At 42.3% G+C, this 26,627-nt stretch overlaps 1 protein-coding gene and 1 non-coding gene across 2 annotated transcripts; one reads left to right on the plus strand and one right to left on the minus strand.

Moving 5' to 3' along the window:
- The first annotated feature begins 11,181 nt into the window (after positions 1 to 11,181).
- On the plus strand, positions 11,182 to 24,777 carry LOC115312803. Its single transcript, XM_040208469.1, is given in 5 exon segments — positions 11,182 to 11,295; positions 16,625 to 16,779; positions 20,737 to 20,810; positions 23,052 to 23,129; positions 24,608 to 24,777. Coding segments are annotated over 5 exon segments (591 nt in total).
- On the minus strand, positions 23,474 to 23,555 carry Trnas-aga. Its single transcript has one exon. It is a non-coding gene; the product is annotated as a tRNA-Ser (tRNA).
- Positions 24,778 to 26,627: the final 1,850 nt, after the last annotated feature.

Consider the following 26,627-nt stretch of genomic DNA (forward strand, 5'->3'; position numbering starts at 1 on the left):
TTAATTTGAGTAAAGGTTTCTGGTCTCAATATTGAGAACTGCTAATAACAAAATGTAATTATAAATTACCGTACAATTCAAAACGCCGGTTCAACTATAGTAACTTGAATAGAGGAGTTGAACTACGCAAACGTATCCAATAATTACGCAACGCTCACTGAATCTGCGTCTAAGCCTGGGAGTTCGCGCGAAATCCTGAAAATGAATTATGAGAACGATCCAAGGGAGGGGGGGGGGGGGGGGGTCATAGTCAGATATAACCTAAGAACGAAAATGAAAGGGAGAAAAGGGCGGAAACTATGAAAGCAGAAGTGGAGAGGAGGGATCTCCTTTCCGCAACGGCTTTCCTCGTGCCCGCCCTTTTCTCCTTCGCCCTGTCATTCTTAGGGTGTATCTGACTATATATGTACTTTAATGTTACAGAAGTGCGAGAGACGTAGGAATAAAATTATGCATTTATGTTACATTGGGAAACCCCAGCCCCGTTTTTGTGATCTAAGTGATCGAAATAAAGACCGGTTGTTTTAATATGTTCTGACGCAAGGATGAGTGATGCTAATTTTAACGAAACATAAATAAGCGAGTATACTCTCTACGCAAATCAAGATTCGGTATTAATATTGCAAGGTTTATAAAGGTTACTCTAGCAGCAGAATCGTAGTTAAAGCTATAAAACATCCGGTATTTTTTTTCGCACAGATCTCCTAAACGTAGTAAGTTGATAAATACTGAAGCGCCAAGGACGAGACGCAGGTACGAGAAGAACACAGGACAAGCGCTACTTACAACTTACGTTTACTCACCGACACACATAGGAAGACAAAAAGGAATTGAAGGGAAGGAAATAAGTAAAAGAAAAGAAACAGCATTAAGAATGAGAAGAATATATTCATGGGTGAAATAAAAGATGCAGGCCTAAACGAGGGAAAGCACTAATAAAGTAAAATTAAGTAAAAGAAAGACACAATCAAATTAGAAAGTAATGAAAGATAAAGTTAAAATAAAAGAAGCCATCATGATACAAAATTAAGGTATTCGAATTTTATGTCTGACATGGAACACAGACGGCGCGACGATGCATGATAGGCCTTTAGATTTCATAGTATTTTCCTCAAAGAGCTCTTTAGCTGTCTGGTTATAGACATTTCCAAAAATGAGCGTGTGGCCGGTGTCATTTTGAGTGTTCGTGTGTATGGCGCGTGCTTTGCTCGGTTTCCGAAGTGACGAAAACGCACGAGCTGGGCTATGAAGACCGCACGCTCGGCTGTGCTTTTGTAAACATTGGAAATGTCTATAGAATCTTCTAAAGAGTGTGAGTTGACTGAAGAATGAGGTACACTCGCAGTCTCTCACGTGCACTGCTAGGTGATAAGGTGCTGACGATTTCAGCGAAAGAGCGAGCTGCCGCATTCTGTAATGTAAGTTTCAGGGGATGAAGGGCATCACTAAACATTGTTAAGAGACTATCCACCACCGAGTGGAAATGTGCGAAGTCATAGTTAAGAAATACTAAAAACATCATCAACAAATCTAAAACGCTTGCTTACGTTAAAAGCGCTCAGGCAGTCCGAAAGGACTCTGTCATGATAAGCTAAAATAATGTCACTTAAAATCATCAACATCAAAATCATCCCCTGAAACTTACAGATGAGGTGCCGGTAGATGGTGTCATTCGTTTTCTCGACATCAAGCTTACTCTCTTCGAGAATGATGTATGTTGGATGTACCAACCTAGAGCTAACAAGCCCTTGCTGTCTTTTAATTCGTGCCACTGAAAACTGGTTAAGAGAGGGGTTGCTAATTTGTGCTTCAAGAACGTCCTTCGTAAGTCGTGTCCTGGAGCAGTCTGAACCTCTGTTGGCGGCTGGTTACCCGGAGGCTGTACTGGTTTCGGTAGCGGAGGTGATCCATAAGAGGCTTCGAGCAAAGAGCAACTCCCGTCCAGAAGAGGCCAGGAGTAAATAAAAGATTGCAGTCGTGCCTTATATGCACAAGACGGCGCATAACCTAAAGAAAGTAGCTAGCCGCATAGATACAAAGGGATGCTAGCCAGCCTGAGCCATTTGACGAACCCATTTTGCAAAGCCTCGCTGGGTTGTGTGATAAGGCACAGAAATCCGTTTGTTTTTTGTGTCGAGGGCGTGGTGTATCAGATGTCATTAACATGCGGTAAGAAATATGTAGGTCAGACAGAGAGATGTCTGAGCGACAGGCTCCGGGAACATAGTGTGAACGTCAAAAAATATCGGGATGGCCACCTTTCAATGCATTGCCATGACTGCGGATGTAAACCGTTGTTTGACTCATGCTCAGTACTAACTAAACATAAAAATATAACGTTTAGGGAAATTATCGAAGCGGACGAGATAAAAAGGGTAGGGGTGGGGTGTGTCAGCGTTGCTATCGACCTTTTTGATAAGAAGGTGCAGTTCATGCGTGCGGCGGCAAAGCCTGGGGTTGGCTGATTGTTAGCATCGAAGAGTGTATATATGCCTCAATTCCATGTTGATTAAATAGTTGCAGTCAGCGCTCGTGTCTGTCTTGTCTTTCTTTTGTCCTCGTCTAAAAAGTGCTACCATGCCTTTGGCAACCTAAGACAAATACCAACCAGCCCAGCATTTTGCATTGATAAGTACAATAGACGTAGCGTTTTTATTTAGGCTTATTGAGATCTAATCGCTCGATTTTGGGCCGACATAACGAGATGCAGACGACGGAGGAACTTTTCTCTCCTGCTTTCAGGAAGAAAGTTTTTCCCTTTCTGAAGGAACATAGGTTACAAGAGCGTTCCTCTCTTGAAGGAGGACTATATAGACACATTTTTCTAAGAGTGTAGGCTTACCACCGACTTAACCTTGTTGTTTGTTTGGTTTCTTCTCTTGGCTTTCGACCTCTGCTCGAAGAAAATTGCGGGGAATGCGCAAAACCTTTTGGTGAACGTCCACTACTGTAGATTGGAAACCGTCGCCCGTCGCTCATGTTCCAGCTATGCTGGCATTTTTGTTGTCCTCCATCGACATCTTCCGGTTGTACTCGAGGGTCATGCCACTTAATACTCTTCACACACCCAGCGCTGAGTCCACGGATGTGCGTCTGAAGACTGTCGTATAAGCGCCGCAGTACACTGCTTGGACGCTGGACTGTGGTGGCACTTTCTGTAAGCCCATAGGACTTACCATGTAGACCTGAACCAACGCCTTTTTGTTTGCCAAAGCGCTGCTCGTGAAAGTCAATAGTATCCGTGTAGTACTCAGCGGCTGGCTGCAGTCCACCGATGGCGGCTGCTCCATCTCCGCTCAGCGCGGATCTCAAGTGGTTAAATTTTTTCGATGGTATGAGATGTAGATTTGATGAATGCTGGTCTGGATGAATGAATGGATAGTAATGACTATAGCCTTTGTAATGGGCGGCAGCTTGCGCCGCCTAGCCTAACACTTCATCATACCTTCTTTTATAAAATTTGTATGCATTTTGTTATAACCCCCCCCCCCCCCTTTAAAGTGTTTCCATTGCTTATTTTTATCTGCAGTTTTACCCTTCCCTAGATATTTTCCACCAATCTTCCAATCTCCTCTTAATTACCGCAATTCCTCCCTATTCATTCGTCTATCCATGTCTGCAAATCCCAGAGCCTCCTCCACACCCGTTGTCAACCCCACCAAGCGGGTGGGACAAAGCCCCGTGCACCTTCAAATTACATGTTCTATAGTTTCCTTTCGGGGTTACATACGTCACATAGAGTGTCTATTTCCTGGAATTTAACCCTATAATTTTTCGTTCTTAGCACCCCCGTTCTTGCTTCTAACAGTAATGAACTCCCCATTGAATTATTACACAACTGTTCCTTCTTTATTCCCTGTTTTTGTGCCCTGTATATTGTTAAAGCTGATTTCCCCTGCATTCTTTCTTTTCACAATTCCCTCTCAGTTTCCTTTACCTGATATGCTCTGATCGGCCCCATCTCGTTAAATGTATTTAGTTCTCACTTTGCGGGCTCGGTTTGTATACTTAGTGTTTAGACTCTTCATATATAGATACATGTAAAGTTTCTCTGCCCACCGTGTATCTCAATTTCAGCTAGTCTTTGTTCAAAGTTTACGTTACTGATCGCTTCTCTACTCTCGAAAGATGTCTAACCCATATCCCCTGTACTCCCTCTATTTGGTGTATTATGTGCCCCCAATGCTAACCTAGCCACATTTATTTGCTGTATCTCTAAACCTGCCTGGATTTTTGACCTCATACACATTACCGCATTCCCAAAAAACAGTTTTGGTACCATGACTCCCTTCCATATACCCCTAACAATTTCATATCTATTATAGCTCTAGAGTGCCTTGTGTTTTATAATAGCTGAATCTCGTTTCTCTTTCTGTATTACAAAGTCTTCACGTGCTTTTAGATACTTTCTTTCCTCATTAAACCATACTTCCAGATATTTGTACTTTTCTACGTGTTCTATCACTGTGTCCTGCATATCCAGGGGTTTCCCCTTCTTGTCGTTGAAAACTATTATAACCGACTTGTCCCTACAGAAGTTTAGGCCTAAACTCCCCCTTTCCGTGTTGCAAATCTTAATTAGTTCCTGTAGTGTCTCATGACTTTCTGATACGAGTACAATGTTGTCTGCATACATTAACCCTGACAATATTTGATTTACTTTATGTCCTTTCTCCATGTAAGCCAAGTCAAAACCTAGGTTGCGCTGCACTAATATTTTTTTTCATCTCACTGAGGTATATAAAGAGCAGGGGAGACAATGGGCAACCTTTTTTAAGTCATCTTTTTATTGCTGCTATTTTGGCTTCGCATGTACTCTATGTATTCTACCACCATATACTCCATATACCTGTTCTATAAACTTAACCATGGTTTCCCCTAGCCCCTATCCCTTCAGTTGTACCCAGAGGTTTTTCTGATTTACTTTGCCATATGCCCTTTGATATCCAAAAACGCTACCCATAAGGGCCTTTGACTTGTCGTTGCTATCTCTACGCACTGAGTGATTACGAATAAGGTATCATCTAGTTGTCTGTCCATCCTGAAACCGTTTCGAAGCTCCCCCAGAATTTGCTTTCTCTCTGCCCATTCTTCCATTATTTTTATAATTTGCATAGCCAGTTTTTATATTACTGAAGGTTTTGTGATTGGTCGGTATGATTTGTTACTGTCTTTGGCTCCTTGACCTTATATAATAATCTCATCCTGCTCAATATCCAGTCACTGGGTACCTCCCCTCTCATAATTATCCGATCAATCATCTGCCTCAGTTTCAATTTGCCTAGAACTTTCATCAGTCTCATTGGTATTCCCTCTGAACCTGTCGCAGTTCAACCCGGAACCTTTCCTTCTGCTTTTTTCATATGCCTGTGGTAATTTCCTCTTCTTTACTATGGTCCTCCTCTTGTGTTGAGTAGACGCTACCATTCCCTACGGCCTGATCTGATTCTAACTCCGAAATTGCTGCTTCGATTGTATGTCTAATATATTCTCTTGCCTCTTCCCCCTCTACCCTAGTCCCTTCCTGTGTGGTTGGTGTCTCGAATTGCTTCCAAAAGAGTTGCTAGTTTTTCGATTTTTGTTGAACTTCATGAGCAGAAATTTTCGAAGCTTCACTTCTGCTGTCACCCGTCTTGCCCCCTGATCTTCGTTCTATTGTTCGCTTGTTCGTTGGCTAACTTTCTGGCTCTTCAGTTTTGTTTTGAGCATTGCGAGGCACGTGGGGATCTGGCCAGCATATTATATCACCTGCCTGAACTGCGATTCTGCTTCTCTTTCGGAAATCAAAGGCTCAATCGCGGGATCTACGTGGTTGTGCTGGTCCCGAGCAAGCGCTCGCCCGAAATTTCGAGATGATCGAATGGGCGGCGTGGCTAACTGTAAGAAATCCTCTTTTTGGATGAGTAGTCTCGTTACTCGCGTTTGATGAGTTTTCTTATATCTTCTTAAGGACATCAATTAACGTTTAGTCCTGGCTTGTTCTGTTGCTTGCTTGCGTGGATCGATCGTAGAAATCGCTGTGAATTACCAGGTTCCGCTCGTTCAGTCGTTATAATCCCGGGTTTTGGCACCACATGTTAGAACCTCTGGTAGTCGTCGGTGGTTACGTTGAAGCAAACATTTCGTTACACTATTTACAAACTACAGTATACAATTTAGCCAGCCCTTGTGAAGTCCTTTCGATCCAAGGCACGCGCCATCAAACCTCTCCATCTCTTCTTCTTCGATCTTGTTTGTTTCTACACGCGAAGGACAAGATGAACATAAAGCGTGATTCTTGTTTAGGTTGAAGGAGATTCTAGAAAGACTTGCAACGTAATGTAACTTTCGAAACCAAGAAACCATCTAACTTAGGGCTCTCCTGTTACCTTTAACCTTTGATCACGTGTTGTTACGGTGTGACGTGAAATGCTCGCGTTATTTGGCCCGACGTAACGGTATTACGTGACCGCTGGGATCGAAGTTTCCGCTCCCAAGAGTAGGGCAGGGAAATAGCTCAAGTTTCGTTTTTTACGTTGTCAAGGATATGTAATACAAACATTTTCGTATAATGACAGCGGATTTTTTTGTTTATTATCCAGAATGAGTTTTACGAGGCGAATTCCATGATGAAACCGCAATATAAGCCATTCCGAAGGACCGTCACGAAGAGCCGTCGCGAAGGAACGTCATGGAGGACCATCAGGTTAAATTTTCCTGTTAAGTATGGCGGGGAAACATAATACCACGTGCTTAAGTTAGCAGTACATTTAGAAGGGAAATTGATGTCACGTAAAGACGTGACGTTACGTGGTCAAGTACTGTGACTTCAAGTCATGTGGCGACAATATCTGCGAGGTGTTTCTGCAAGGCGATTGTTTTCGCTCCACACAATTTGTACTCACCGGTCTTTGTCGGCATGATCAAGTTTTACAAGACTGATCATACTGTATAATCTTTTCCTATTCCACGTCCTTAGCACGTTTAATTTACAACTTGTTGAACAAATATCAACTGTCCCAATCTTCGACTACGTTGCACGACAAAATACCATAACAACAGCTTTGTCAAGTGGCTTGAAAAGAACAGGATAGAAGTGTTACGCATCGCACATACATCCATAGAGAGATGACTGTGCTGAAGCGGCGGAGGATGGTTGGACTTTTATTTAAACATTTATCTGCATTCATTCATTTTTATTTAGCGTGCATTTTATTGGGGTAAATATATTTTTAAAACACAGTGAAGGAAAGTACGGAGCAACCGTCACTCACTCAACATGACATTTGAAGCTGATTCCAGACTGAACTTCGTGCATTACTCCCTGAATACAAAAATATGTTTTCCCTTTTTTAAAGGCTGCAGTTTCAACAAATTTTGGCAGTGGCAGCCCCGATACTGACAAAAACATTGCCATGTTGCTTATGATAAGCAGGAATGAGATAGGGAGGAATTATGATACCTGCAAAGGCAATCCATACAGAGCGACGACAAACTTTTAAATAAGTAAATTTACTCATTGTCAAAGAAGGTACGATAACCTCTGAACATACATACCCATTCGCCATATTTTCACACCCTTTCGTCGTTTGAACCACCTTTACTGCATATCTTCTAAAGGGCAACATCATCAAGACCGGTGTACGTGTTCTTATAAAGTCTGATTTAGTGCCTACCAAAAAAGGTCAGATATGGAAAATAAACCGCTTCTCAATATGTTTTTTTTTTACAAATATTCAAACTAAAACGCACAAAAGATTGTTTCTTGCTCAAGTAGAAACACTTTTTTACAAGATAATAGATTAAAAAAAAGGTATGTCTATAAAAATGTTTATTAAACGTGTACGATTATATAATAAACAAACCGTAAAAGCGACAACACGAGCACCTCTTTTAACTAACATTTCTCTAAGAACGCATCAACGGGAAACTCGCCCCGAAGTTTTAAGTGGGAAGGAAAGAGCTTCTCTTAAAAATTTATCATGCATATAACGTGTGCGTATTTTTTTAGCGATAGTCCGGATATTAGGCATGCTTAAAAGCAGACATTTTATGCAGTCCAAACTGTAAATAAGGGCGGACAATAAATATGACAATTTATTATGTCCAAATAATTCAGTATGACAAATCGTGACAGAGTTTGTGAATGGGTTAATACGTTAGTGGTGATTTATGTATTACACATGCTCTTTGTGAGATAATAAAGTATACGTTTGTCAAGGTAAGCTGCGTATATATTTTACATACGGATTAGGATCCAAGTGCGATTTTTGCACCGGGTGGAGACTATTTAGTGCATTCGGACTATACAGCCGTTGCGGATTATTTCGGGAAAAACTTTTTTTTTAAACTGAAATTTGTCTTTGGGGACCATACTCAAAGTGCGAACCACGGTAGAAAAAAAAAAAAAAAAAAAAAAAAAAACACGGTGGTCTACCGGCCCTGTTCAATCATCGAACTCATATCTTCAAAACGGAACGTCTCAGTGCCTTGAGCAATAGTCCAAGGGAAGCGAACCGGATGCGCCTCCGTCGGTGCTATTCAGCGAGCCAGATTACCAAAAAATGACAGATTTGAGCAGGTCATGCCACCGAATGATTGGACACCAGCGCTGCGTCACACTTCGGCAAGACACTCGGTCGTTCGAACTCAAAATTGGATCCAATGACCGCGGCCGCGGACCGCCTCTGAGTTGCAAAAGTTCCGCATAGAATGGCGCTACCTGCCGATCCAAACTTTATTGCCCGGTCGGTATAGGTAAGGCGGGCTAGGGGATACTGGTACGGGTGAACACCTAGGGTTTTCTACGGAGGATGGCTGCAAGCACTTTTCCCCTCTACTCTGCGTTTCTGTCTACCCCGTATATTTTGACCATGCTCCCCACCCTGTGTATAACCCGCAAGGGTGAATTGCGTTGGAAAAAAAAAAAGTTTTTCCTCAGATTGTCCGCACCTTGTGTATAGTCTGCAGGTGAAAAATCTCACACACAGCACACCTTGATGAATTCCTGCTTTATTTGCTCCGAAAAAATGGCTGTATTCTCCCTAAATCGTTAGTAACATACTCTGCCATTTATTAAATTCGTCACGTCTCGTTATAATGAACAATATAAAATGATCAAATCTATGTATTGTCTGCATCTGCACACGGCCGCGCAAATTTTCAGCTTTTAAACAAGTAAAGTCTAAAAATCATAACCTGGAAAATGTAGCAACTGTCGATAAACGGAGATTATGCACCGCATGCGCTGGACGTGAAATGAGGGACCATGATGTGAAGGGGGCAAAAATATGTTTTACAGCTGCAGTGTTTAGGGGGCTCATTACTACGTTTTACGACGAAGTGAGCGTTAATGAATTCAGTTTCCGCGCTAAATTTAGCGGAAAAATTGACGTCACGTGACCTATTTACCAATTTAGTTTCCCTGCTAAATTTGGCGGGAAAATTGATGCCACGTGAGCTGACGCCATGGGACCTACAGACGAATTAAGGTTCCCGCGAAATTTAGCGGTGAAATTTACGTCATGTGACCTATGCACTAATTCAGCCTCTCCGCTAAATTTAACGGGAAAAACGATGTTGTGACCTGACGTCACGGGAGTGAAAGAGCGATTCAGGTTCCCACCTAAATTTATCGGAAAAATTTACGTGACATGTCCTACCTACCGATACAGTATCCCCGCTAAATCTGTCGGAAAAATTTGTCACGTAACCTGATGTCACGGACGCCACAGACAAATACAGGTTCCCCGCTAAATTTTACAGAAAAATTTACACCGCGTGACAAATGCACCAATTCAGTTTCCCCGCTAAATTTGGGGGAAAAATTGATGGCACGTGCCCTGCCGTCTTGGGACTTAGACAAAATAGTTTCCCCGCTAAATTTAGCGGAAAAATTGATATCACGTGACCTATGCACCAATTCAGTTTCACCGCTAAATTTGGCGGGACAATCTGGCCACGGCGTGAGCGTAAACCAAAATAACCGAAAAAGCTGCCCCGCTCTCAACGCATTACGCTGTATGATCGTCCCCCAATTGATTTTAATAAATTTAAACAATAAGTCTAATCTAAGTGTAGACCAAGGTACATTTAGAAAGGGGCACATTTCGAGTGAAATGAATGAACTGACGAAATTAAATATAAGCAAGCCACACACTCTCTAACGGAAATTCGCACTTCGCTACATAATCTTCTCTTACTACATATTACGAAAATAACGCAGTAAGACAAGAAACAAGAGTAAAAGGAGTAATTACTTGAGTTTAATGTTTATTGCTCAAACACGCTTTCTAATACTATTTATTATATATTGCCATTCATAAACTTTTAAACACTAGAACTTATGCATAAAAAACCTCACAATAATGGGTGAGGTGTATCGCCGCATGAAGTATTATTTATGAGATTGATTGCGTCAGTATAATATTATTACTAAACAAGGACGAATTCTGTCTAAAATATTACATGCTGGACCGGAAAATTGAGCAGGCGATATTGATTAAGATTTCATGCGCAAACACAAAGGACGAACACGGAGGAGTGGGCAAGGACAAGCGTAAAATGATGCATGTTTTCATAGGTAATGAAGGAAATATAATACAATTAGCCAATTCTCTCAAAAGAGCCTCTAGGAACCGAATTTTCGCAAAAAAAAAAGGAACATGGATATCTTTAGAAGAGATATTTGAGAATACTAAAAACTTTGATTGTCTTTAAGGAATACATTTGCCCTCTAAATTTAATGCTATACTGTCGCGACACTAATCATATTTAAAAATGTTTTTGGAGTTTCTTCGTACTGACGCAACTTTTACGAACTGAGCACACTCGAACCTCGTAAAAATTTTTAACCACTGATTTGCAGGCTTTTTTTTAAAACAACTGTGCTTGGTACTAGGCAGGTGCCATGGCTAAATATAAGCTACAACACTCTCGTGTTGTCAGCGCTTACATACAGCTACAGTTTTATGTCAAGGCCGGAAATAGAAAAAAAAACATCCTGTTTTTCTTTTTCTATTTCCGGTTCTGACATAAAACGTTCTGTATTAACGGCTCCGACGTAAAAGAAAAACATGCTGTTTATAAGCATACTAAAGGCTTCTTCCAGCATGAATATAAAACCCAGCGCAACCACTTCGCACTGTGAAAAAAGTTCTGCTGGGGTGAATTGCAAAAATTTCCCTGCAGCCTAGCTGAACCATGGCTCTGATGTTCTTTGTCGTAACTGCCCTGATAAGCTTTACTCTTTGCTGTGGAAGCCAGTCGTGGCCAGAGTTAAATCCAGAACTTGAGAAGTACCAAGACATATCAAAGGTTAGTATATGTATAACAACGATTGGATTCGGCGAGTACAACGTCCCCCCCCCCTCCTCCCCCCCCCCCAAAAAAAAACAACAAAAAAACCATCAAAGGTCAGTATATGTGGATCCCAGTATAACACCAATTGGATTCGGCGAATGCAACGTCTCCCCCCCTCTCCTCCCCCCACAAAAACAAAACAAAAAAAAAAACACAGTTTTAGCAAGAAAAAGTATTGGTCGGTGCTTAGGTGTATAATTAAGCAGAAATATTCGTAGAACTACGTGTAAGTGGACCAAAAAATGAGAGTGGATGATATAAAAGAAGCTGTGCCTTATCCATTCGTATCATATCCGTTGTTTGTGGCAGCTGGAGATACGTCCACCGACTCGTGCCGCATGACGATGTCGGGTGAACAAGAAGTGCATGCCCGTGGCTCGAAGCCCTGTAAAAGGAATTTTGCAGCCCCCCGGGGGGTTCATCTACGAGTCGGATATGCGGAATCCCGTGAGAAGTAGGTCGGCGGAGAAAACACGGGCGCCGCTATTGTCCTACCCCAAAACCCAGTACAACTTTCCGCTATCTGCCTAATGAAACAGGAAATCATTTTGGATCCTATATGAATTTTAGGTTTTCAGAAATTATTCCTTTGTCTGTAATCTGGATTTTAATTTTCCGGTAGAAATTTCTGTTAGATTTCTTGTTCCATAATCCAGATTATGTTGGATTTTGGGGTAGGGTGGGCCATTTCAAAGAGACGGTACGAAGGTTTTTTTGGGGAATAAGCACACACGGATAAAAAGAGCCGACTTGGCCTCCGTGGAGGACGCGATATCATATTCGCCGCGCCACTGAACCGCGGTGCGAGAAGTGTGTTGTCACACACGAAAGCTCACGGGTTCTATTGTTTTCTTATTTCCGCGTTCAAAATATCTTAAATTTATTTTGACGTGCGTGACGTCACTTCCGTGCATAGGTTCTCGTGACATTCCGTGACCAAGTTTTCTCAGCACTGACTTTCCAACTTTGCACCCCCATTCCAAGCGCGAAAAAAAAAAAAAAAACATAAAAAAAATCAAGAAAGTTGATAACCTTTGTATAAGATAACGGTTATTTCTTAAACTTTCTCACGTGGTCTTGACCACTAGATTAGCATTTTGGGGGAGATTGAGTTCGGCGATGCGTAGATTAATTTTACGGAAGAAAAAAGAAAGAAAAAAAAAAAAAAACGGCACGCGATCATGCAGGAAAAACAAAAATGCGGTGATGTTTACGACTTTTTTTAACACAGCTCCAGTCAGAGTGTTTTCAAACTGTGTGGTTTCTGTGGTTTTAATCGCGTATTGCGATCACAAACTTATACGCAATTGTGATCATGTGCGATCCGAATCTTTTTTACCGCACAATGCGTTAAAAGGGCAGTTTAACGTACGATATTCACTTGGAATGTCTTTCACTGTTCACGAGCTTACTGGCACTAGTGGGACTCAAGGATACTCGCAAGCAACGCCACTGGCCAAGAAATTCCCATGTTGCGATGTAATTTCAAGAGCAAAAGCGAGCGCTTCCATTCAAGCTCTCCTTCGCAAAACTTAACGAAGTAGCTGGGCGGTCGCAGTACCACCCAGTGACGATATTTTAATGCGGCTCGTAGATTGAACCCGAGCACAGCATGAGCACTCGCTTAGGGCTCGTGATGATCAATAGCTCGATAAGCATTCGGGTAGCGGCCCATGTCCAATCGCTGCAATGACGACAATAGCCGAACGATAACTTTATATATATGTCTGGAACTCAGCGTGTGTCTAGCTGTGGCTTCCCAACCCCAGCCCGTGGTTATGATAAACATTGGTGGCATATAATCGGGTCCAGATCATGACGCCGATTGTTCTATCTGCGAGTGGAGGGGGTGAACGCTTCTCGTTTTCCTTTATTTTTTTTCTGGGACTTCGACTCCGTGTGGTTAAAAACGAACGGTGTTTCACAGGGATCCGTTCTAAGCGGTATTTGCGCAAAGTACAAAAATTGTTGCATCGTCCCTTTAAACCTTTACCAGGTGGCGCCAATGCTCTTTGCATAGAGCACCGTCTCCCTCCACGTTTAGCTTTTCTGTGGCAAAAACCAGATCAACGCGCCCATCCACACCGCTAAGCGCATGCCCGTCGTAAGTGCTTGCAAGCTAAGATCATCTCTCGGTATTTGCCGGCACTATTGGGCGGTTGCTAAATCGTCTCGACGGCTCAATCGTCTTATCAAAATTAGCTCAGTGAAAAATGTAAGTTGTTTCCTTCTAATTCGACGAAATATCTTAAGCAGAGGTGGTGACGATTATCCAAATGTCATTTCCGACGTGTCTTCGCGGGTAAAACATATTTTAAAACTTCTTTTTTTCGTTCATGGACGTTGACGGATATTAGGTGGGTGGATTGCCGTCATGGCAGTTTGTGCGTATACACCTTTTTCCGTTCACCCTTGTCTCTATATACCGCGCAGATAATACATCCGGTATGGGCGACGAAAAAAAGAAAAACACCAAGCCATTACAAAATGAACTAAGGACAAAAGTGGAGCGGAAGTTCGTCTGCTTCTTTTGCACGGGTTGTGGTGACGTCAGAACGACGCCGAGTTTTGATTGGCTCTGATTGAAGGATAGTGGGTAGACCTCAAAGCAAGCTGCCTTGAGGTCTACCCACTATCCTTCAACCAGAGCCAATCAGAGCTTGGCATCTTTCTGACGTCACCACAACCCCTGCAAAAGAAGCAGACGACTACGTAGAAATGATCTACATAACTTTTCTGCATTCCGTTTAACTTGAAGTCTGACCGCAGCTGTCGGCCACAAACCGATGAAGCCATTCGAGACGCGTCAAAGTGCAACGGCACGGCGCTCGTGCGCTCGTCGTTTTAGTGTGTTTCCTAACACCGGCATATCCAAACACACACAGACAAAAAAGTGCCAGATCACGGTGAATTCACTGCGTTTAATTGGCTCAGGCGGATGAGAGCAAACGCGCAAAGTCGACGAGAGCCTGATGGAGTTCGATTGTCTCCACCGGGTCGCAGTGTCATCTGCGGTCGGACGTAGAGTAAAACGGAATATAACGATCTAGCTGTTAAGAGCAACTTTTACCCAGAATGATGAGTAGTAGAATCACGCAGTCGTTTCTGTGCTCCACGCGATTGTTCGGCGGCGTTTCTTTGTAGTACGCCCCCACCACACGCTACTGACGTACAGGCTGAAATCTGTGACACCCTTAAGGGTGTAAAAAGGCTCTTCCAGAAGCTTACACCAGTCGCTACGTTCTTTCAGCACCCTTATTTAGAACAATATACCATTTTTTAACTGTGATGGTGGTGTCGCGTGAAACACCCTTCATTTTGAATGGTCAGAAAAGGGTGTGGAAAAGGGCGCTTGTGTAAAATAAGACAAACACCCTTTTCCGAGGGTGTTTGTCCTTCAAGAACACTTTAGCGAAGGTTGTTTTGGCAATTATGTCAGAGACTTATTGCTTTTATCGAACATGTCAAAAACTGCGCACACCAGCTCGGAGCACGTGGAGCGAAAGCTCGGATCCTGGGTTCAATCCCCACCCCTTCCCGTTTCGATATGAATGAGATCGTACCGGTGTGCGGTCGTGTATCACTACTGCGTGATGCACGTAAAAGACCCCAGGCTAGCGGTCGTACTGCACTGACTAAATTTCTCATCTACAGCGAGTGACTCGTCGCCCATTCAGACAGACTAAGTTCTAGAATCTAGACTGTATAAACATACACACAACCCCCAATTTGTTGTCGCGTCTCCTATATCACCTGTCTTATATTTAGGAACTGAAGTGTTAATATTGTGACGAGAATGTTGAAATTACAATATAATATTCGAGAATAGACGTGGTTTTCATAATACTGTAAAACCCTTTATTTTCGCTGCCCCTATTTTTCGCGAATCGGTCACAGATGACGTAATCGCGACCACTAAATTTCGCGAATTCCAGACGCCTGCATTGAAAATCTTAAGGACGGAAATTTTCGCGCGCCCTTAAATTTCGCGAATTCTTCAATTCGTGAAATTCGCGAAAATTGAGGGCTCGCGAACATTAAGGGTTTTACGGTAGTCAAATAATAATGTTCTAAATATAGAGGGGAAGAGAAATATAGAACACTTTCTTTTTTCTGTTTATGGTTTAGAAACAACTAGAAAGGTAACTAAAACGCCGTCAACGAAAAAAAAAAGAAAAAAAAAAGTGGAAAAAGAAGAGATAGTAATAGCAGGTTATACTTATGAAAGATTGATTTTTTGACATACCTTTCCGATTCACTAAAAACTAACTTCACCACTAGATTAAGGATAATATTTTCTCATTTTGGCGACACCCAGTGTATCTCGACATTGTCAAAATATTTGAACAACAAGAAATATTTGAGCCAAGCTTTACACACAACCACTTTACGAACAGTGCTGAGCAATCGAATAGAGCTTGCGCAATGAGCTGCCCCGCAATGATTGAACATTACAGTAGTGAGAAAAAAAAAAAAGAAGCAAATAACGGCGTCAGCCGTCATTGGCTACGTGTCGTAGCGGGTTTGGTGTGTGTTTCGTGTATGTTCCTACTAAATACACGTCACTATGTCAAGAAACTGTCAACATTACTAAATTAACTCAGTTGTGGAATTCCCACAGGGAGAGGGTTGCGCCCTCACCCTCTTGAGTCCGCCTCCCGTGGTTCGAAGCGCAACCTAGATTTTCGTTTTAAAACCGTGCATTCCGTAGAGTACGGTGAAGCGCCATCTGGACGCTGTGCTTCAAGACATATGCATTCCACAAAATACACTCTAGTTATCGCAGCAACCATAGCAGCCACCCATTCCAAAAACGATGGCATGTCGAACGACGGGAGGCAGACCGTGGAGGCAGAGGGGGCAGCTACCCGTTGTAGCAGCGTCCATGGGGAGTTCCGCAACTGAGCTAATCTAGTAACGTTGGGCTCTGTGTATGTACCTGCACAGTGTTTTGGCAATGTGACGTCATGTCACACTACGTTACCATCTTTTCACTAAATTATCGGCAAGATATTTATTTTATAAAATAGCGGTATGATGGCTCATCTGAGTGTAGTGGAAATTTAGTGTCAAGTGACGTCATGGTATCACACGATCACTGTCTATTAGCTTTATGAGAACGTAAGTCAGGTAAATTCAACCCCGGCAGAGTAACTTTGTGCAGCAATGTGCACCGCCTCGGCTTTTGCCGCAGTTGGCCGAGAGAGCAGAGAAGCCCAGGAGAGGTGAATCGTTTTGTAAGCTAATCTCGACTTCCTCACTTCAATATTTTTTTTTATTCCAGTGCTTCCCACTTACGGAGCGTTGGTACGCTATCTACAGAAACTTTGAGACGGACCCACTTTTCGGCGGCACAGCAAAATGCATCAGATACATCGAAAGCGGACTTCCAGTGAACGGTGCCCATTCAATTCTCATTGACTTCGGAAACCAATCTGTGTAAGTGCAACCAAGGGTATATTCAAATATTTAGCAGCTCCTATATACCAGCTCTTGTTTACAAATAAACCGGAGCGCCTCTAGCAGCACGACACCGGTGCCGCGCGTGTGCGATACGGTGTGGACAAGAAGATCCGCGTCCCGCATCAACAGGCCATTGGAATGGGATGTAGTCGGCATCGGTCTGAGTCCGTCTGGTTGTTATCGCATTGGAATCGTTGATTATATAGGTCTTCCTTGTTGCCTGAGCGAAATTAACGAGGCTCGTTATACCGCGAACTTTGGATAAAAAATGTGACTTAAGGCGATTCACTGCTCTGAACGCCGCAGAATGGATCCTGAAGCCTGATTCACATAGTGATATTGTGCTTGACTTTTTAAGCAGCGACGTCGTTTGGGCTGTAAAAGAGTGGATGTTAGCTGCAATACTTGACATCGATACTGAAAATCGCAAGCAGAATCGAGCCACGTGATTCAGGCATAACAAGTCTGTGATGGCTACTGGTAACAATGATCAATATCTCCTAGCATCTACTGTTTAAACCGAGCCTACTTACTCCAAGAAACCTGAAAGTTTAAAATTTTTTTGAGGCCTGTATTTCGTATCGTAACGCTCAGTTTACTGGCCGCTGTGGTTTGAACGAGCAGGCGACAGTTTGAACAAATTTAAAGGAACAGGCGCCAGTTCGAACGATCAACGGCCGTCTAAACGTGGAGACGCCTAGAACGTGTATTGCAGTTGGTCCCGACAACTGAACGGTTTTGCGCGTTTATGTTGGAACAAAACAAATAAATCTGACAACCACAACCATCCGTGAATTCAATCCTAAGTGCTTCCCGCATGCGAAATCGTGGTGCGAAGGTGTTTGGTTTTCTTTTTCACTGCACCTACTTGTTCTCGGACGAACCGAGCAGGCCTAAACCACAAGAAAACTGATCTCCACACTTTTCCGGGATTTTTTGGTACAACCCCAGTCGCGGCGTTTTGACCAGTAGGCAAGTTTTAGTCTGGCTTGTTCCAAAACATCACATACATGTTTATCCCTATTGGCGACTTCCGCCCATAATCCCAGACCGGAAGTGCGCCCAACACGCCACCACCGTGGCGTGTTGCATGTATTCATTGATAAAATCCATACATTGTTTAATAAAAAACAACAACCAAGAAACAAACAAAAAAATCCCCAAAACATTTGAATTTCAATCATGAAACCTTGGTATGCGAACGTTTTAGTCCTTCAGTTTGTTTTTTGTTTGAAGTGTTATTTTACCTTATAGCGCGAGTGTAGTTAGAATTACTGTAAATAAGAAGGCTACAAAGTTCTAAAGGAATTTTCGCTGTGTAAACTTGTAAGGAAATTTGGGCGAGATAAATTTTAGGTTGTTCCTGCCTCAAAAATCAATTACTCTATATCTGTTTCCACCACCTAATCGTGTTGAATAGGAAGTTGAGATGGACGGGTCGGCATGGGCCCTTCTTTGTAAGAGCTAACGGATTTCACTTAAATAATTTGCGCCGATAATTTGTGAAACACTTTCTTCTTGCTAGCGGCGGCGTCCTCAATCGACCACGAAAACAAGAACGCGTTGCAAACTGCAGCAGCTTCTGTTTTAACTAAGGTTGCTTTGTCTTGGACAAATTAGATTTACCGATTCAAGGCTCTTGCACTATGCAGTTTCTTAAATAAAAATAAAAATGAAGCGTAATTATTTAATACAAATATAAAATAAATAAAATGTAAAAGGAGCATTTTATACAAAAAAGGATGAACACACATGGCACAAACTGGAAGTGTCGTAAACTCTCCGTTGGCTGTGGCTCATTTACACCACGCTTAGTGAAGCGGCACACTCGTAAACTAAGCATTTACTTCACACGAAAAATGTGCCGGTTCAAATATAAAACAAATACAGTAAACAATACAAACATATGACTCCTATTGATTGAAACAAAAATTGCACGCGTTTTATGTGAGATTAATCTGGAGATGCCACTCTTCTCGAAAAAGAAGCTTTTTGAGTGTCCGCAAGGGTATGATTGCATATTTTTACAAACTTCAGTGATTTAAATACACAGCATTATTTGGAACCTCGTAGGACTAAGATGTACGCACATCGATTATCATAAAACATAGTGTAGTTATGTTGGTGGTAGTTTAAGATCGAGCGCGTTTCAACGATGTCATCAACGGCAATCGTAGAAACTCCGTGGTCCTTCCACGCTGCTTTTAAATTTTATTTCTTTAAAACTAAACATGTCTGCACTTTCAAATTAAAATCCATGTTTTTCATGCAGTACACGCTACAAGGTAAAAACAAAAAGAAAGCAGAAGATATAAATTAAATCAAATCAAATCTTTATTTTCCAGAAAACTGGAGGGTTCGCCAATCAAAAAGCTGTTAAAAACAGCTTGACTAGGTTTGGTATCCCTTTACACTGGCAGCAGCTTTGACACTCAAAAACACATGTTGCATGAAAAAAAATCACAACAAAAACATCTAATTCAAAATTTTACTACGCGAAGCTACACAAAGTACACGCGGAGGTCTTTTCTATTTAACTCGTATATGTTTAGGTTGTCTTTAATATATTTGTTTAATAAGCATGGTACATTAAAGTGTAGTGACTGAAAGTTATAGTTTGTGCGAGATTGAGGAAGCACATACATGTCTCTGTACGGCGTGTTTGTCTCTGTACATTACTAGTATTACTACTATGTACATCACATATATGTCTCTGTACATTACTATCGTACATTTTAAGCCTTGAAATAATGTAAAAAATTGTCGCATAAAGTAAACGATATTCCCACCAGGAAGTATTCTGAATTTCGTTAAGAAATGTTTTGTGTTGCTCGTAACAAAATATCCGCAATATAGCGTACTTTTTTGCAGCAGGAATACATTTTGAAGAATTATCTTTGTCATGATATAGAAAACCCGAGACTGTGGTAAAAGCAGTGAAACTTGATCGAACAAGAAAGACAGGGAAAGAGAACGTCTCAAGACATTCTCTTTCTTTCTTCTTGGACCAAGTTTCCCTGCTTTTACCACAGTCTCGGGGTTTCTACAGCATGACCAACATCCACCAGCTCGCCTGCGCACTCACTGTTTTTTCTATCTTTGTCGTTGTAGCCCACACGAGATGATAGTAGTTGAAATGGGACTGAAATAGAGCATAGTAAATTTGTAGCTTAACGTTTAGGGCAAAACACTCCCACAACGAGCGACAATACAAAAATATCGAGAAAATTTAACAACAAAATTGTTGACATGAGATTCCCACGTCAAGTGCTCCGAAAAACAAACACACATAAAGTTTTATGTTTATTCACTAGTTCAATTGCTGAAGTGCCAAGTTGGATTGTAAAATTTACCGCGTTTGGTTTATTCGTAGCCCTGAATAAAATAGCCTTGATTTTTGTTGCATTTACGTTCAGCCCGTCTACCTGAAATCAAATATCAAATTTTCTTAGAAGAAAGCTTCTACCGTAATGCCCTAAATCACAAGGAAACTGCTGAACCATGTTTTTGTTCTGATGCCGAACACGTCACCTCTGCTCCAGCCCCCTAGAGTTATTACAAATACCACCAAACAGGGCCTTTATATAAACGAGTTATTTAATGTATAGCATGTCGGAGGTACTCTAAATTGTTTACTTTCCTCAATTGGCATCCATGTTACGTTTTCTGGAAATCTATCAGTCTTTTGAGTCTTCGGATCCTTGATTCAGCACAAGTGAGTCTTTATTTACGTGTTTTTCAAATCAGTAGATGTCCAGATTATTTGTATACAAAAGTACACAAAGGTAAATTAAAAATAAAAAAACCGCAAAATATATGGGATATTTAACGACATTCGTAAAACCTAAGTGCAGATATAAACCCAAACAAAGTTTTCGTGCTCTCAAGTGAAAACGCGCTCGCTAATGTATTCGTTTGTCCCCTTTCCCTCAGCAACACAACCGCGACCTTTGAGTCGTCTGCTGGGTATAGCGGAAAAAACATCCTGACTATTACTCCTGCAGGCGGTAAGCACGATTTAAAACTATTTTAATATCGACCATACCGGGTGTTCTTTTAGTTTTTCAAGATCTGTTTAGCATAGTAACAGCAGTAATACAGTTATTGTCAGTGAAAAGGAGAGAACGACAGATAGATGTTTCGGGTGCCCCTCTCCAGTGCCAGCATCCTGCCAATTACTTTACTTGGGAGAACACAGGACACTTGCCCCATTTGCATTAGACAGGACGACGACCGCGCCATATTCTCCCCTGGTGGAGTGGTGTATTTGGCGACGCCTCCCCCCCCCCCCTCCTCCTCTCACGGCCAGAGCACGTGACCAGGCAATGCCTCGTAATGCGGTACGGTTGACGGGGTCGCGGATCTGAAGACGGTACCGCCGCCATGGTTATTCGTGTTTCCGCGGTTCTTTGTGGTGGACATGTTTGATGACACGCGAGACCAAGCGTGGAGGACTGCGTTGACGGCCCTATCGTTCGCCTAGTCGTTGTGAAAGCAGCGAGGATATCTGTCGTGATTCATGCTTTCATTAAACAAGAAAATTAAAGCCTTTGACACAAAACTAGCAAACAAAACAACGATGATAATGCGATTTAATGCAAAGGTGCAAGCGAGCCGGACAAGAATGACAAAACTAATCCCTGGTTTGGGTTTGAAAAATAATCCCTGTGTTTGAAGATTTGTGTTTTGTGATTTGTCCTCCTTGTTCCGCTTCTCCAGAGATTTATTTCGTCAACAAAACAAGGAGAATATAAAATCGCTTCATGAGTAGGTTGTTATGTGTGTTCGGTCATTGAGCTCTGTCTCTTGAGTTGGTGAGCTGTGGATGTTCGGTATTTGTTCAGTGTGCAATGAATGTGTGTTTTTCGAACAGTAATTGTCAAATGGATTTTTATGACCTGACGAAAAGAGAGCTTTCACTCGCACTTCAGAAATGCTCCTTGCTTAGAAAATAAAAAAAAGTGGGCCAATTTTTCGCCAATATTCTTGTTGTCAACTGTGTCCCTTGGGGTACTAAACGAGGTTTAATTTGTATTGAGTGGAAACATCGAGATAAATGGCTCACGCAGTTCCTCCTTCCCGGTGGGAAATAAACCAACTACTCATCGCGAAATTCGGTGCCATCCAAATAATCCCGATGTATCTAGCACACAAACATTGCATTTTACTTACGCGTCTTCAGGTGCGCTTACGTAAAACACACTACAGTTCACGTAATATACAATTACATAACACTAATATGCTGCACCTGCAAACCGGGCCTCTAGTGCCAGCAAAAAAGATTCCTATTAATGGACTTGCACTTGAAGGGGTGATTAATACCAATCAAGCTCATCGAAACATTAGGCACCCCTTTAATAATGCATTAGGTAGATTCGAAACAGCTTTAAAAAATTGCAAGGACAGTCTAATTCAGTCCAATGGAGCGGAGAGACAAGTTCCTGATTTCGACGCTAGTGAAAGATATCGTATAATCCAAGTTGGTTCAACCGAAGTATCATTAAGCGTGGACGTCGAGCTCGTCTTGCATACATGTACCTCCTAAATTAATAACAAGTTATTATCCGTCAATACTATTAAAAATCTTCAAACAACCAGCGACGCCGCCGCCCAGCAGCGCGCACCCAGCGTGCATCTATGGACAAAGCCATGCCGGTCGTCAAATAAACCACACCGAAAGATGGTGTGGGTGACCGACCAATTGAAAAGGACAAAAACCCTGACGCCACGACAAGTCTACCCGTCCAAACTACGCATATCCTGTCCGCGTTGAGGAATTGCAATCTCAAAGAGTGTCCTGTGTTCCCCCTAGTGAAGTGTTTGTTCGTATACCTGTGACAACCAGGACCAACTTGTTGGTCCTGGTGACAACGCGTCGGCTTCTCGTGCGCCTCGAGCGCGTGCATGAAGCCGAAGCACGGCCAAACGCGTGAAGAACCTGCTGAAGGCCGGGCGTAAGAAGGACTCACCCTGCCGTTTTTGTTCTGTCAATGGTAATTTTACCATATTTCGACAGGGCAGGCGGAAACAGGAATCAGGTTTGCTTTCGTGAAACCAACTGCAGTTTTTGACATATTGGAATATCGTGTCTTTACATAGTGATGACTTATACTCTAAAATACGACCCTTCTTTCTCGTTTTCTTGAAGTAACACCGTAGTGTTTTTTTTTAAATCTGACGTAACAAAATAAGCGGCCTGCTGCATGCGAGCTAATTCATCTGACCCATGTTCCCTTTTATGTTCACAGGAAGCACATCGATCATCACGTACGTTGCATACGTGGAATGCGACAAGTGCTCCATTCTTAGAACCACCTACATCAGCAGTAAGAATATTGTCATCTCGGGAACAATCGCCTCAGTTTTCCTTTTCTAAAATCTTGACTATCGGGACGTTGCACAAATACTTATAAGGTTCACTTCTAATATAAAATAAAAAGAAAACAAAACAAAACTTGATATGTTCGCAATGAATCCTTCATCTCACAATGGTTTATTTATCTTGTTTACAAATAGCAGCGGATTTTTTAGGGGCGAAGCTCCTTAGGGTCTAGCCTTGTCTGTCCGGCGTCCGTGCTCACATCGATCTTGCTGGTGCTCGTGCTCGTGATCTCACATGCTCACGTGCTCGTGTAAGGCAAAACAAAAATGATGAAACAAAAAATGTTTCCGCAGTCAACAGGATTCGAACCTGTGCGGGGAGACCCCAATGGATTTCTAGTCCATCGCCTTTACCACTCGGCCACGACTGCGGAACGAGTAGGGAGCTCTGAGATGTGGTAGTAACTCAAGAGCTGGGGATGTCATGGATGAAACGTTGCATGTAGCCGCTCAACGTCTATACAGGAGAGGGCGCTGCGTTCAAATGCGTATATAATCGCGTTAAACTTCGCATGCATTGGCTCAACGTTTATAGACGAGAGGGCGCTGCGGTCAAATACTCAAATCCGTATATAACCACGTTCCATATCACACATTCTCTTTTTGACATGGACGAAAACGAACGAAAGGCTCGGCATGCTACGGCTCAGCGTCTACGCAGACAAGCACCACCAGAGCTTCGCCCCAATCAACATCATTCAGCACGTGGAGATGCAGTCATTTTTTGCACCGTCCAAACTAGATTTACATTAATTTACCAACATAATATAAAAACATCAGTCAATATTCAACTCATGCACATAAACGGGGGCAATAGATTCCACTCATTTGTTTATTGTTCGCACAACACATATTTAAAAGTGTTTTTTAGGAGGTTATATTCAGGAATGTTTCGAGTTACTCAGTCTGGCTGAATGCCGAGGAGGTGGCAAAACGTATAGGTTTTTGTCTAAGCCACATTCATTATTAAGGGTCTAATGTAAAGCACTTAACCTTGCAAATGTCTATCCCCCCCAAGTGATTTGGGAGCAGATTCGCGTATCATGTCAGATACTAAAAAAAGACGCCTAAAATGATTGACAAATATTTTAGCACTGGGCGTATCTAAACTTTAATCTGCGGAAAGTTTCACAGACCCGCCACCTGCTTTGATATTTTACCTCATTCACAGGTAGAGTGCTTTTGTTTGAAGCCAGGTATATAAGGCCAAGATTATTCAATGTGGGCACTATTGCCAGTTTAAAAAGGAAAGCAACCAAAAGAAATAACTATATTTGGCGGGACCGATATTGTACCTCGCCGCTCAACATCCCTTAACTTTATAGCGCAATTAAAATATTCTAACTTGTAATACGTGTTTCCGAATAATTAATAACGCCGAAAGAGGAATGATCTCATATCCAGAAAATTCTAAACCTTGCAGATTCTACTTGTGCACTCCTGAAGCCAGAGTCTGAAATAAACAAGAACACCACCTGCTGCGATTTTATTTTCGATCTTCTTTGTGGTACGTCGCCGAAGTACTACATCTACGATGACAGCTGCTAGGTGCAATAGAACCTTTACTTTTGTCAGCATAAATGCTTGGGTTAAAAGCCATAATTGCTGCAATAAAGACGTCGTGGTGGTGGTGTTTGAATATTTGGTTGTTTTAACTGATTGCGATTATTTCGAAAAAAAGGCAATTTTAAGCTGCAACAATTATCACGCGTCCTGCTTCTTCTTTAAGTTAGTATTAGATTGCGTAACTAATGCCGAAATAAATACCTCACAAATTGTATGATTTCTAATAGAAAAAAAATCACTCAAACGTTTTTGTCAATTTTGCGTGTAACCTAATGATGGACGCTGCAAAGTTTGGATTTTAACTAACATTTTGTGACTCGCCGCCGCGTTTCACCCGGGAGATTCTAATTTGTTGGCAATTGCTCGTCGATTTAGATTATTTGATTGACCTTAAAAACGGGTTCACACACCTGCGACTGCTAATGACTGCTCGCATACCCGGACGTAGTGCTCGCATATGCGGACGACACGGCCGTGGTCTGCTCGTCGTGGACGCAGGTGCGCACGGTGATACCACAAACGTTGGCAGTGCCTAGAGTGCGGCGCTGAACTCTGGCAAGACCGTCGGCACCAGGCGCGGATATTGGGACCTGTAGCCAAAGCAGCTTATTGGAATCACCTAAGTGACGAGTTTGTCAAAGTATCTAGGCCTGAACATAGGCACTGAAACACTCAGTGCTGGGCGCGATTGTCTGGACATTAATCGACTTTCAAAACAATTCTGGACCGGCATGCCAGGTATACTGTTTCGTTGAATCGCGCATTTTTTTGCAACGCTGTTAACAGCTCTCTGCATCATCCGTGGTGGCAGAGATAAACTATAAGATCGCTTCTCAAGCGGTCTTGCTTTCTCTGCACACAGGGTGCAGGGGACCCATTGAGCGACTTGCTTCGAGGCGAAGGTTCGGCACTCGGGGTTTACCACTGTTAGGTATGCATCTTACAGCCAGTATACTGAGGCTGAAGTGTTCGGCTGCTTAATTGTATTCGTACAATGCGCAAGACCATTATCGGTAATCTCTTATATTAGTGACCTTTTTAAACTCGAAAACAAAAAGAGGGATCGGTCGCCGAGTGGGATAGCGCACACCAGCTCGGAGCAAGTGTATTGAAGGCTCGGACTGCAGATCCCAGGGATCCTGGGTCCAATCCCCACCCCTGCCCGTTTCGGTCTGGATGTGCATCGTGCCGGGCTCTCAGGAACACGGGTGCAGTACTTACACCCATTGTCTTATATATATCATCCCAAAGCTACATGTCAACGTTCAGTGCATTTTGTCTAAATGACGTTATCAACTTTTACTTGCTGCTTAATAACTGTGTGATATAACTTACTAAACAGCTAATGTGCGTATCACAGACGACAGAAGAAAAAAAAACAGCTTTAGCAGTGGGCCAACAAAACCTTAAGTGTTTTCTTGCAGCCTTTAGTGCGTACATCGCTAGTTTAATAAGGTTCATCACGCGACTATCAAGCCACTCGTGAAAGTTTATCGATGTCATGAACTAGACGTCATATTGTATTTTTTAGGTTGTTATATATGGTACAAGGACTGCAAGCACTCGACCCCCTATTTCTCAGAGTGCGGCGTGCGGTCGTGTTTCACTAGTGCTTGGTGCACGTTAAAGACCCCAAGCTAGCGGTTGTACTCCACTGGCTACACTCTTAAAACAGGTGGTGTATGGAGGTACACCCCTTGTCCCATCAGTAACACTCCAAAACATTTCTAACATTTCTAAGAGTGTAGATTTTTCATCTACACCTGAGACACAGATACCGATTGAGGCGGAGGAACTTTCGGCTGTTTAAACGTATAAAATAACAACAACATGACTATGAATAACGACAATTCGTGAATAACATTGGAAGTTTTGAT

Source organism: Ixodes scapularis, unplaced genomic scaffold (genome assembly GCF_016920785.2).
Source record: "Ixodes scapularis isolate PalLabHiFi unplaced genomic scaffold, ASM1692078v2 PGA_scaffold8__174_contigs__length_109621045, whole genome shotgun sequence".
NCBI lineage: Eukaryota > Metazoa > Arthropoda > Arachnida > Ixodida > Ixodidae > Ixodes > Ixodes scapularis.